Genomic DNA, 14519 nt, shown 5'->3' on the forward strand with positions numbered 1-14519 from the left:
GAGTTTTCAGACTTCATGGCAGCTGGGCAGGATGGGATATCAAGCTGAATACACAAAACAGATAAAAACTGAGACTTGATAGGGACCCACTTTTGCCATCTCCCACAGTTAATTTCCACATATCTTCACATGGAGACACTGTTCATTTTTCCCCTTCCATGAGTAATTTCTGATGTTATATCTAACCATACAGCCATGGTTTTTCATGCTACTACAGGGATGGAGCTCTAGCTTTTGAATTTTAGTACAGTAGTGCTACTGTTTCTGCTAAAAGCTTTCTCTTGCAACATGCACTGAAAGGTCAAAAGTTAAAATAAATCTCAAACATGCTCAAGGGAAAATTCGCTACACGTACTTGACTGTCAGGGTTTGAGGATTTTTTTTCCCCATTTTCTTAGTGCTGAAGCATATTAGAGATTTTTATGGTTTTGAGTGTGATCCAGCATTGATACTGTAGCTTTGGAGGAATGCCAGCAGGGACTCTTACAGAATATCAAGTTTTATACCATCTTATGTAATGTTTATGTGGGTGAGATTTGACATATTGAAATTCAATTTATCGAAATTATTGACATTATATTCACGCTGCCCTGCTGCCAGTGGGGCTGAAATGGCTATGTTTTGTGGTGTTCCTTTTTGTACAGACATAGACACTTGGGGAAGATAGGTTTGCATTAATATTTTTCTCTTCTTTTGCACCTATTTTCACTAGTGAACTGGTGCCATTATACTAAATACCTACACTGTGCAGCCATAGGCAAGCAAATAAATAAGGGAAAGGGTCTGAGTTCTTAAAAATGAGGAAAATGTATTCAGGTTTGCATTACTGGTTAAGGAACCTTCCTCTAGGCAGGCAGGGTTTAGTTTCTTTTTACACAAAAGGCAGTATCTATTTCTCTCATTAATCCTTTCATTGCAAAACTCATGTTACAACAATGCACAGAAACCGCTCTACATGAGTTATGTCTTTTTGATTTTATCAATCTAATTCAATCAGCACACATCTGTATAAAGCTACCCTGTACAATAAGGGGTTTTTTTTCCTGTCTAAGAGACAGAAAGAAAGAAACTTTTACTCTGAGGTCACTCTGTTGCCACGTGAGAGGTTGGTGGTACCAATACCACCATGCTGGGGGAAGGTTGTGTAACAGGACACACTCTGCCAGACAAAATACTACTTAGAGTAAAGCCAATAAAAAAATTTTTGTCAACACCAAACTCTAAGTGAATGTAAATGCACCTTTATATATTTGAAAGGTCCTTATTGTAGAGGCCACCTTTTCTGACAGTTTTCAAGAATGATTTGAGAAGACTATCCCTTTGTGTTTTACTGGTATGTTTTAATATGAGATTCATCTTGCTTTTACAGCACATGCATCAAGGAAATCATGATAATCAAATTTATTAATGTATAAAGGAAAAATATGCCTGGTACTTAAGAGAACATTTGCATTCTCTAGGGCACTTCTGACATCTTCCTTTACTATTGTTTTTCTGTACAGAGGATTCTCAGGTGTTTGTGACACATCTGTTCTTAACATCATTGCATAACAGTCTATTTTCTTTAAAATTTCAAAAATCCTTTACAAGATTCAGCTTTTCTATTAACAGGATTATAAAGTTAAAAAAAATATTTAGACAATATTGCAGTTGAAATAGACTGATGAATTTTTACACATACTTCATTTGTGCTTCAGAAATTTAGCTATTTAGGAAGCCTACCCCAACTGTTTGTTTTTTTCAGCTCATCACAGAATCTATGATCAATTTAGCAAGAAGATGCTTAGCAAATGCTTTGAAAGCCATACATAAATATTGCCATGTCATTCTGTTGGTTGGGATTATGTTACTTACTGAATGATTGCTACTCATTTTTTGCCAGTATAATCAATAAAAGTGACACTGAGAAATCCGATCTTCCTTTTCTGCAGGCCAGCTTTGGGTGGTCTCCTTACATCATCTTTTCGGCAGCACCAGGAGTCCTTGGCAGCAGAAAGAGAAAGACGGCGTCAGGAGAGAGAAGAAAGGTTGCAAAGGATAGAACGTGAAGAAAGAAACAAATTCAAGTAGGACCCAAATTTGCTCTCAGTCTCTTGCTTTAATGTGTTATAGATTGATCAATCATTGAGTCATTCAACTGCAAAATAACTGACTTGATGAATAGTTTGTCTCTTTAGATATTTTTCTTGATCTAAGTATCTTAAAAACTGATACATTAAACACATAATGAATTTTGGCATTTAATAAAAAAGTTATTATTTAAAGGCAGCCAATTATACTGCCTTGGTATGTACAGAGGCTCGGTTTTAGTAGCTAATATACTCACCAAATTATAATCTCAGTGAGGCATAGGACTTGATAGTGAAACAGTGGGACAAAGGTATCAAGAAGGGAGAAAGGGACAGCACTGAAACATCTATTTGCTTTTAAATTGTGCACAGTAAAAATGTCTTGCTTGTGTCTTTCCTGTGTTTCTGAACACATCTCTTCCTCCTGGAATCAACAACTACAGAAGGTAATGACCAAAATTACTGTTCAAACCTTGGCCAGACAAATGTCATAGCTGAATGCAGGACTTTGCATTTTCACATCTGAGAAAATGTTGTGTGATGTGGGATCCCAGGGTGTGCTGCCTGAAGATAGTAAGAGACAAGCCCCCTCAACCTCTTCAGTCCACGCCTAGAAATCCCAGCAGAGACATTAACAAAGACTGCAGTGGGCCAAGGATAGATACGGAATCTATATCTGAAATTGTTTGCGTTCAGTCTGAAGAGTGTACATTAAGAAATCAATTTGTTTCCTCATAGACAGAAGTGAAAAGCAAACCTATTTTTAGTAGTTAGAAGATATAACGTAATAATTTAAAGAGTGGTAATATAAATGTTTGTAGCCTTAGAATTGGTAGTTATGGAAAAGATGGAACAGGGTTTCATGTTAGCTTGTTTATTAGTATGCAGGATTGTTTTAACTGTAATCATCCCTTTAGTAAGAAGTGGAAACAGGCTGTGATTCTGTGAATTTGGAAAGAGGAGTAACTTAGGAGTGGTTGATTGATATTCTCCTGGCTCCAGAAGATAGCTAGTTTGGAAGGAAATGAGAGACAGAGGGAAGGTAGAAGAGCACCATAATAGGATCTTTGGCAGCCAACAGCTGCCCAAGTTCTCCTGAAACAGAAACAATAAGGTTGCAGTCTTCCAGCCTCTTCCAAAAACTCTTCCTCTAAGTGGTATCATCAGGCTGCAGCAGGCTGCCATGGACAGCCAACATGATCTTTCAGAAAGGAAACTCCCAGACTGAAAAAGCCAACGGGGCGTTTGTCAGATTGATCTGTTTGAATAACAGATCTGCACATTTCAGTAGAGGCTGGCTACAGTAGTTGTTCTGTCACTAAAAGAGGTTTCTTAAAGTTTCTTAAAGAAAAAAATTTCAAAATATACATTTTCATCCGTTTATTTCAGAATCAGAAATTGATAAACTAAATGTCATAATTGTGCTACATATTTAAGATTATTTTTCAATGCCCAGTGTTTTCATCTTTTGGATCTGAGTTTTGTGATCACCCAAAAGTTATAACTTTTTTTTGAGGAGAGGGTCTTCAAAGCCACCAGACTTCACAAACAGACAGCATCCCACAGTTGATTAAACAGTCTGGCAGGAGGAAAACAAAGTCACAGCAAGCAGTCACGGACAGTTTCATAAGAGTTCCTGGGATTTCATTATCATATCATCAGTCTGGCTAGAAACCCAGTCTCTGAAGATGTATTTTTGATTAAAAATAGCACTTGCAATTCAGTCTTTAAACTCGTGAGCTGTACTGGATTTACCATCATGACTCATTTGTAATCTCATTCTTTCCAACTCTGCCTCAAGAACATTGCACTAGGTTCTGGCACCATTATTGACAAATTGAGGATAATTTAAAGGAGAGCATCACTAGTTTTGAAAGAGCTGGATGGAGAACAGGAGAGCTGGAGGATTAGGAGAGGAGCTACAAAGCTTCATAAACTATTTCTAACCAAAGGAATGCTGTGCAGAATGACATTTTTCTCAGTAGAAGGACTATCATACCCATTGCATATGTAGAACAATGTTTCCTAAAATAAAGTGGGTTTTTTCCAGCTGTAGGGAAGAGTGAAAGTTGTCAGAGGGGGAAAAGTAATGTTAAAATTTGCCTGCTGAAGATTTCCTGGGATACCTTTAAAATATTCTAAAAGTATAACGAGTTCAGAATTCAAAGCCTGTGGAGATGGCCTGAAACACTAATGTGTGTTCCCTGTTAAAGGACTTTTGAAGAGCACTTGCAAGCAGATGTTTGATAGTTATTGATATAATAGATTATACATAATTCATTTAATGACACAATATAAAGAGAAAAAAAAGGTTATTAATAAAAGTAGTTCTGAAAATCTTTCTGATACTCACAGCTTACACTGTGAAAGAATCTAGCAGATAAGGTGAAAGTCTCATTAGTTTTGTCTACCAAATTTAACTGAATATTAAAAATATATTTTAAGGAACCATCTTGCTATGATACTGAGACAGGGTGGACATCCACTGGGTTCTGCTGTGCTCCAAGTTAAATTTGCATCCATATTTGTGGATGTGGCAGGCCTGTCCGAAATCACAGTATTCAAGCATCCAGCAAACTTGACTTGGCAAAAGTTAAATATATGGGTTATTTGAGGAGCTGTGGGAATGGCAGCTGACATAAAAGGAGTTTTTGTATCTAAAACTCAGGGTGAAAAATAAAGAAGTGTAAGGTTGTTATCTGTCCAGTGATGCTGCACACATCCTCTTGGAAGGTGGAATTGTCCTTCTCAGTAAAGCCAGTCTGCTGTCCTGTTTCCAACCATGGCAACTAAAACTCACTAAGGAAAGGTTCCTTGGAAAGAAGGCCAATGGGTTTGCACACTGCCTCGGTCTGTCTTGCCAGAGGCTGCAGTCACAGAATGCAGAATGGGGCATTCTGAGGTGGAGCAAATGAGTGATGGTTTAATAGTACTCATTTGCCTGCTCTCTATGGATAACTGCAGTTCATTGGATCTCATTTCAGGTACCAGGTTTCATAGCATGCTTCAAGTTTTTCACTTTTTGCGAGATTTTTTATTACTTTAAATGACCTTCCAAACTACGTATTTGGTGGTGCATGCATGGATAAGTATACACTTTTCAGCAATTTTTGCAAAAGCAAACAGTTTTTTTGACAACTGCCTTCATTGTCTGCAATCAGTTTGTGTGTACCATTCTTGGTTTCTCCTACTGTACCTATGCTTCTATTACTTATCTTTTTCTTCTGGTTTCTGCTGCAATTTACTGTAATTCTCTTTCTAGCCGTGATTATTTAGACAAAAGAGAAGAATTAAGACAAGCAAGAGAAGAGAGGTTTGTATATCATGTCATATCATCCATCCTTCCCTATCCTTCCCTCTGGTTGCTTGCATTTCCTATATTCTTTACTGTGGCACAGTTGTATGTTTACATTTTTAACTCTGCTTGCACAAAACACTTTTATTCCAAAAGACTTCTGTAAGAAAGTTGTTAAAGAGTAGAATGAAATCCAGCTGTAAGCACAGCAATAAATGAAGAGCAATGAGAATGCTTAAGAGTGATTGATGATCTTTTATCTATTTGTGTGGGAAACAAGCTTACTCTATTTGCCTCAAAAATCTGCCCAAATTTAGTAGTTATAAATTGAATAAGCCTGTCTTTTTCACCCAGTGGGTCCCAGGCTTTCTGGACGGTCAGAAAGGCAACTGAGGATAAAGGAAATTGGGGTCACAAGCATTGCAAAACTGCAGTGACAGGCTGATGGAAACGATTCTGACCCACTCTCAGCATATTTTTATCTTTCAGAGCCAAGTTTTCTTTGCCAATCTCTTTAAACATCAGCAAGTAAATTACAAAGTTTAGCAGTGTGTTTATCATTGGGGCATTGTTCTAGTTTTATTTAAATAGCATAGTTAAAGGGTTTGGGTTTTATTTCTTCTTTTTTTGTTTTAATTCAGTGAACAAGTTTAGAAACTCTGGGCTAGGCTGGGAGGTATGGGCTTATAAAGCATATTTTTCAAGGAATACTCAACTAAGGACTTTCGTCTTTCAGTAGCTTCATCACTACCTCTGCTAGTAATTGCATCCTGGAGGGTGTGCTTGTTTTTACCTAGAAAATATGTGAGTTACTGTACAATAGATGAAAAATCCAGAGTGCTTCAGTTCTGCTTTTATGGTCCTCTAGAGATTACTCTCTGGAGATACTTTTGGATTGTTAAGAATTGGAATTACATTATCAAAATAAGAGAGCAGCCATCTCAGAAATCATTGAATTGCTGTGTTTTTACTTGTTTTTTTTGTTTTTTTTTGGTTGCTTCTGTGTTTTGGTGGTTTTTTCACAGAATCATCATACAGGAGACAGTTTGTTTCTGCAGACTGAAATTTTATGTGTTCAGACTGAAGCAGCTAATATTAAAAAATTATTTTAACATCTCTAAGAGTAAAAAAAGGTGGATGGGCTTTCCATTGTGCTTCCAGTCAAAACAATCACAAATAATTAAAAGCATTTTCTGAAATTAAATGCATCTTAGCACATAAGCATCATACACTGATTTGAGCTGAGTAATACCTTTTTTCAATGAGCATGCTCATCTGCAAGTTTTGAAACAAATTAGGAGTTCTCCAGAACTTTCAAATTGTAAGGGAAAATGCCTACTGGAGTATTTTTGGGGAAGTGTTCACCATCACTGCTGTGCAATCTGAGACTATTTCACCATTCATTAGTAATGTTTTGTTATCCTTAGGGCTCTTTTGAACTGAGCTATCAAACTATCAGCTCTTACTCATAAAGAGGAAAGACATGTTTGCTTTGACAGCACATATATATTGGAGAAAACTTCTGCCCAGTAGTCCATTACATTGGCATTCTGCAACTGCTTTTTTACAAACACCTTTGCACTTTTTCCTATAGGAAGTTGTGTGTTAACTTGTTTTAGGAGAGTGCATAGACTGAAAGAAAATCCTGTAGTCAAGATGCCTAAAATCCTAGTTAAATACTGATTTGTATGTCTCCTCCATATCAGTTCTTGGTGTTCAATGATTTGAGGCCTTTTCCCTTTGCTTGGTTGGGTGTTTTCCAGTGTTTTTTTATCTCGAGAAAGGTGGCCTTCCAAATCCTCTCTGGTTTAAATGCTCTTCACTCCTATGACTCTGTTGGTGTATTAACATTTTGGGTTGCCCTTAGGGCATTACTCAGATACCTAGGGAACTTAAATGATAATTTCATCTTCTTGAAGATGATAAATCCAGTTTATGTTCATGAGAAATACCAAATGGATAGCCACAGTATTTTGGCTTGTTGTCTATAGAGAAGAGTCACCATAGCTGAAATGATGTTTGCAGGTTTCCATGATTTAAAAGAATATGGCAGCATATGCAGGGGAAATTTGTCAATCCTGTAGTAGAGGTATGGTAGCTCATTCTTTCAAATCCTTCAGATTTTGGCCTATGTTACCTTGCGTATCTGCTGTTGGCATTCATTCATTAGTAAGATATTTTTCAGAAACAAAAAATAACCTAAATAATGTAATTTATCAAGTGTGAAGCGTTAATAACTGATTCTTGATTTTTTTTTTATTTTATTTCTCAGTTGTACCTATTTATTAACCTTCCCATTTGATAACTCTTTCTGCTTGTGTGCTGCCATTGGAGTTGCTGTTCTGGTTCCCTTTTATATTTCAGTATAGTAGTCAGATACATTTTGGGAAGTTGCCTCTTGATGATAGTCTCTGCTTTGCTGGTTGGTGGTGAAGCACGTAGCTACAGAAAATGTTAAAGCACCTGGAAAAGAAGTGAGGACAATAAAACATTGTGGCTCCCCGCATTATAGAAGGGTCCATCCAGATCTCTGTTGTAGTCTGTTGGCAAACTGCAAAAACCCCTTGGCAGCAGCCAGCTGGGCTGTACCTGTTTGTGCCAAGTGATCAATTTGAGTGTCTCTTTATGAGTCTAGAGTCCCATCTGCTCTGGTTGTGAGGAGGTGCAAGGCACCGTACATAAGTGACCAATATTCAAAGGAAGAGTGGCTTAATGAACTGCAGCAAAACATCATGCTGATGCCAGAGAAAGGCTTTCCCCTCTATTCAAAAGGCAAGATTCAGTCTCGAGAATTGGCTTCATGTTAGAACTGTAAACAGTTCCTATTTTATAACCATGCAAGTATGTAGCTTGTTATATTTTCATCCAGAGTCTGTAGGGGTTCTTTTTCTTGCAGAATTTGTTCAAAGCCTGTGCATACCTCTGGAGGAATAAAAAAAATAAAAAAAAAAAAAAATAGTTTGTTCTTCATTACTGCTGTTTGCAATAAGGCAAATTACCTCTGAAAACACAAGAACTGCTCTTCAAAGACGCATTTCTGTGCTCTATATGGATGTTTGCAAATGTGCATGTGTGTGTGGCTAACATATGTACTAAGCATGTTTGTTACCACATATGGCTGACTTCTTTACCCTGCCTGCTTTTAATGTACCCTCTTACACTAATTTGAGCTGTCAGAGATGCAGAAGAGGGGAGGAGAGGTGTTCACTGTTATGAAGTGTTTACAACAGTGTGTTATAGGGAATGACCAGAGTGTTTCAGGGACATAAGCAGTAGTCTTGATAAACCTGTTTAACAGCTCACTTAAGGCAAACAGTCTAAAGCCCGATCCAGCTGTATTCACGAATTTATTCCTTAGCAAATAATGGTGGATAAAATTAGCAGACATCTGGAACAGGCACATATTTAAAAGTTATTTTGGTCGCAATGTATAAAGCATACTATGAAGAATATGATTGGTAGCTGGTCTTAATAAACAGTTAGTGAGTTCTGCCTGCCTAAAATGCAAAACAGATGTATCTTTGTTCTTTTAAAGTGACTTTGATGAATAAACTACATGTGACGTCAGGTACAAGCTATTGGATGTCTGAGTCCGGCAGAGAAATTTTTCAGAATAAAAAAAAAAGAAACTTTCCATTGTAGGCTGGAGAGAACAAAGTGAATTCCAGTGCATTGCTCTCAGAGCAAATAGAAGCAGGTTCAGAATCTTTAGATAGTTAATCAAATCATTTATTGCTGGTATTATTTTCAGGAAGATCTGTTTTTCTCTGCTGCATTTTCCTCTCCTTACAGCAAGGCTCAGATTTTCGCAATTTGCACCAGTATTAAGGGGCTCTAGGTTTGGAGGGTTTTTTTGATTCTTCTGGGGTTTTTTTTCCCCTCCCATTTTAGTTTTGGGAGAGGGAGGGCTGAGAGGAGGAGGAGGAGGAGGAGGAGGGTGAAAAGGAGGACGTCCAAATGCTTCCAATAAGGAGAAGGACTGTGCAGACAAAATACTATAGCTAATGGTTCTTTAACTCTGCTGTTTTTTTGCTTTTGTATTGTAATGAGCAATTTAACATTTTTCAGGGCAATAGTCTGCTTTGGTGTGCACTTTTTGGCAGATTGAGCAAGCAGGGAGTTCAGTACTGTATCCCTTGTGTCAGGAAGTCAGCTCATTCTATACAGGTGTTTCATCCATAAACAAGCATCAGCCACATGCTTCTTTTTCTTTACGGAAACCCTCTGGAATTTAACTTTCAGATACAAATACTTGGAGAAGTTGGCAGCAGAGGAGTATGAGAAGGAGCTAAAGAGTCGGAGTGTCAGCCGAGGCAGAAGTGAGCTGTCCTTGAACCTGAGATCTCCTTCAGCTCCATCCTCACCTGTACCCAAGTGTGTCAGCCCAGCATCCATACAGTCTCAGGAAGAGCTGAAGACCCCTTCCACCCCATGTAGAACTCCTCAGCCCTCAGAAGGTAAGTGAAAAGGAGGGCAGGGCAAACAATTCTGCGAAACAGTTTCTCTTGGGATAGTGATGATTTTTGATGCATGAATATACATCTTTGTACAATCCATGATGTATATGACCCCAGAGTAAAGGGTCCTACATTTTTCCATCCCGTCTTCCCAAATTGCCTATTTTTTGAATTGATTTGGATATCAGGTAATTTGTTGAATAATAGGGTACACTGCTAATTGTTGCTGAGATTTATATTATCATTGTCTGTTGCTCTTCAGATGGAATAATTAGAAAACAGAGCATATAGAGGGTCTTAGTTTTAGTGTCATGTTCCTTATATATGAGGAGTTACTGAATACTAGACAAACAGTATTCCTGCCAACAGATTTTGCATATGTGGATTCTCTGAGAGAAATGCCACAGATGAATGCCAAGATTATAATAACTTTCCAGTAGAGCACAGGCTGACTGTGGTAAACTGAAAAGCTCTTGAATTGAAGGCAGGGGGAGTGTGTTGATTATTTTTCATACCACGAAAAACTCTTAAAATTGTAGCACAAGTCATAAAGGACTTAAAAGAGACCACAGACAATTAGTAAAAAGGAAAGTATAACTAGTGTTTGCACGGTTGGTTTGCCATCATATAATTTATTGGTGTACAGAGCAATGCTTTTTGTGTGTGTATGTATGTCATTCTGCCACTTGCATCATGTACCTCTCCTTCAGTCCTCAAAACAACACATGCCATACAGATTTATATTTGCACCACATGATGTTGCATTAACATTAGGAGCTAGAATGCATGTAGAGGGCTAATTATCACCATCACTCATTTTTATTTTATTTGATTTCCTGCTACATGCTATTGGTGATTAATGCATTTGTAACTTGCACTGCTTGGTTTTATGGAGTGTTATGGCTGGTAGCATGCTATAAAGCAAGGCAATTTAAGAAAAATGTTACAAATACTGAATGCTGCATATGTTTGTCCTCACCGCACTAAGCAGGTGAAGTTTATTTTATTTAGTTTTATATATTTTCCCAATTATATTCCCCAGTTTTCTTATTTGGAACCTTAAGAGTCTCAGTGGAATCATTTGAACTTAGAAACCACAGATATTCTCCTCCAATACTGATAGTCAGAAACATCCCAAGACCCATTTTATTTAGTGCTATATTGCTTTTAGAGCAAATAAGCTGGATTTTTCCACCATTAGGATTTCAGAGCTGGGTAGGTAGAAAGTATCTCTTATGATGATTATTTTAGCATATTTCTCCTGGAAGCATTAAAAAAAAAAAAAATTGCAGCATGAAATGGAGCAGCACAAACCATTTGGAGAATACATTTAGAGCAGGTGTACAGGGCAGCTTCAGACAGCCAGAATATGGCAAAGCTATCAACATGAGGATAGACAGGACACCTCTACTAAAACTCCTGGCAATATAATAGACATTGGAGGGCAGCATCTGGAAGCCTGGCAAACGGACCACAAGGAGAGAATATATCAATGGGGCAGAGTAGCCTTCCAGCCAAGGGCAGCTGCAGGCAGATGTCCAGGATAGAACCTGAAATCTGCATACTTCAGCAGGATCTGGGCATGAGGAATGACTGCATTTTCAGACCTACCAAAAGTATTGGAAAGGTCATAGGAAGTCATGAGCATGTGGGCAGGACTCACCATCTGGAAGTGCATTGGCTATCTGCCAGCGGGGGACAGGCTTAATGTAGACACTGTGCCATGGTTTCTATACTATTACTTGACTTCCTTATGCTCCATACTGAATTAAAATATCATTTTTACTGTTTTTAGGACAGGTTACGAATCCCACTTAATAGGTAGAGAAAATGAAGTATTAACTCACTCAAGCCAGTTGAAAGAAAAGCTGAAACAGAGCCATGGAGAGAACTCAGATTACTTGCACCCCAAGCTGTTGTTTTTAACATGGGGCTCACCATCTTCCCAAGCAGGAATGAAACTGCTGAAGGAAAACAGTTCCTTGGTTCTGTGCATAGGATGCTCTAAAGACTCTGCAAGAATGGTGTTAACAGATGTGTGAGATTAATCTGCAGAATTCAGAACCTGTGGTCAAAGGCAAAGAATGTTCATCTACTAGCAAAACAATAAGTCAGATTTATTTTATTCCTTTTGTTGGCCATCCAATATCTACTGGTATTAAGAAGGAAACAGATTCTGTCTGTGGAACTTTGTCTCGCAGTGTGAAACGTGTCAGTACCATGACACAAACCTGGACTTACTGAGCTGTTTTCTCTTATAAAACAATTGGTTCCACTGAAGTAATCAAGTCTTGCAGGACTTACTCTTGTAAAACTTTTGTTATGGAATTCAGAGGAAATTAAGGTAGTCCTGCAACTGCAAAAAGAAACTTTTTTTTTTTTCAGAGCAGCTATTTACTCTTTTGTAATTTCATTGAATATTTTGTGAAGTGCAAGTATGCAATAAAGAAGGAGCAACAATAACTGAGACATCTCTGAAGTCAATCTACAAAGGTATTTCAGGTGAACCCTTCTCTGAAAGAAGCAGCTTTTTTAGTACTTGAGAAAGTAAACAGGCCAACCCAAGCGTACACTGGACAGCAGGAGACCTTCTGAACATAGTCATAGTTTAGCAGGGTTCAAATGTTGCCCAAAGCATGACCAATATGAGCATCTCAGCAGATGGGAAAGCACCAGAGCATGAGTGTGCAATGAGGCCATTGCAGAGCCAAAGGAACCATGATGCAGAAAGTCGGAGGAGGAACTGGGGTGGGAAGACAAAAAAGGATTGTTTCTGGCTGCATGAAGAAAGAGCCAGTTCAATCTGCACCTGTTCTTACCAACACAAGGAATGGGAGGAAAAGACTGGAGTGGGAATGGGGAAGAGATAAGGAGTCCCTGCAAAATTCAGAGGAAGGAGAATCCTATGCAGGAGTAGCTGAAGGGAGATAACAGCCAAGAGTTTATGTGATGCCTGAAAAATTGAACCAAGAGGTCTTGGGCAGACATAGACCTTTTCAGACTTATTGTATGCATCCACAAGGGACACTCAGCGTATGTATCTCACACCTCCAAGAGGAAAGCAGAGAAAATAGATGAGGATGTGGTTGGCTAATCAATTAACCTGACAGGGGATTAGATGTCAGCCCAGAGGAATATTCCTTCTCTCTGAGGGCTTATAGGACTGGAGGGTTGAGTTCTTATCAGCAGGATACAACATCTTGTGTCTGCTTCAAAGCTGATTTATAGTTGAGTATTAAAGGAAATGTCCATATCTCTCTACTGCATTATATGTTCTTAGGCTTGCTTTTCAGAAGGGATCAGCTTATATACGTATCATGCTTCTTAACATCTCAAGCACACCTTCTTTGCTGTTGATGCTTTTTGATTTTACCAGGCTTGCTTTCCTGAACCTTTGCACTCTCCACCAGCAGAAGTCTGAAGATAGAGGACAGATACTGGTCTGTTATTTATTTTTCTTGCCATCTGTAAGGTTGCCACTTAGAGAAGTGTTTTGTCTGGTATGAAAATGGACCCAGTAAATGTGGGACTGAAAGTCTGAGCTCATTTCAAATAGGCCACTACCAAACATTTACTGAGAATTGTGGTTTTTAACATCTTCAGAAGTTCTCACTAATATCACCGCAGTGAATTACATGGTGGAAATGCAAGTGATGGACACAGGTCTAGCTTGCTGGCTTTGTTCTCTTGAAGGTGTTTCCTGGCAGATTTGATTTTTGTACTGCTTCTTAAGGGAAGTGCTGCTGGACTTAGCTCACCATTTTCAAGTGATTTGGGTTATAGGTGGTTTGTCTGATATTGTTGCTAAAGAGAGAGAAAGAGAGAGAGACTGTCAAAAAGAATGTCAACATATCCTTGTTTCCTTCTAGTACTTAGATTTTTTTATCCCTTGAACTCTAAAAAGCAGCTTATGTCAGTATGCTGCTCTTTACTCTTTTTTATGTATTACATATTGCTAAGTTGCTGCATATTTCTGGTATGTATGGAATATTTCTTGTTAGAAGAGTATCTGGAATTCTTTTGAGCATTCAAATTTTCTCAAGCATTTCTTACATCTTCCGTGACTTTATTCTTTTGAATCTTCAGTGTAGCTTCATGATGACAAAGTTGCAATAAGTGTTAGGAGTCCTGGCCATGTTTTAATCAGCTTCTTTCTCCATCTGAACTTTGGAGTTCACCGTTTTAGTTATTGCATGACAGTTGATTTTTTTTTTCTTTTTTTGAGAGAGAAATATCTAGAATTCATAGGAAATTATGACTATTCATGGATGAATTGGTGACATTTGTATACATGGACCATTGAACCATGGCGAGCTGAGAATCTTTCTTGTTGAAGTACTACATTAGTTCCAGGAACTCCTGAAGAATTCCTAAGCTTCCATCTCAGTCATATTCAAATGTTGGCTTGACTTTAAAATGTTCTCATTTTATACTTACGCACTGACAGCTGTAGTGAGAAACACATCACTGGGATTTGCAGTGTCTGCCAACTTCTTGACAGTCCTCTGTAATTTTGATTCTCTCCTAGGCAGTGTGCAGGTTACAGCCATAGGTAAGGTACATTTAGAGAAATGAGGCATGAGCAGAGGTGCTTGTATATCTGGTATTAGATTTTTAGGTGCTCTCATTGGAAAAGAATGTGATCTCCTTTGTTTTGGCTTATATTTACTTAGGATAAATCTACTTGCCTGCTCACTT

The 14519-nt window shown here is 38.2% G+C and overlaps 1 protein-coding gene across 5 annotated transcripts in view; it reads left to right on the forward strand.

Moving 5' to 3' along the window:
* FHOD3 (formin homology 2 domain containing 3) overlaps positions 1-14519 on the forward strand; it is a 377669-nt gene that overhangs the window by 294802 nt on the left and 68348 nt on the right. For all 5 annotated transcript variants that reach the window (XM_058831361.1, XM_058831363.1, XM_058831362.1 and 2 more), the window contains 3 exons: positions 1932-2066; positions 5332-5382; positions 9607-9821. In XM_058831361.1, the coding sequence (XP_058687344.1) occupies positions 1932-2066; positions 5332-5382; positions 9607-9821 (401 nt within the window). The remainder of the gene's footprint in view (positions 1-1931; positions 2067-5331; positions 5383-9606; positions 9822-14519) is intronic.

Source organism: Poecile atricapillus, chromosome 2, assembly GCF_030490865.1.
Source record: "Poecile atricapillus isolate bPoeAtr1 chromosome 2, bPoeAtr1.hap1, whole genome shotgun sequence".
Taxonomy (NCBI): domain Eukaryota; kingdom Metazoa; phylum Chordata; class Aves; order Passeriformes; family Paridae; genus Poecile; species Poecile atricapillus.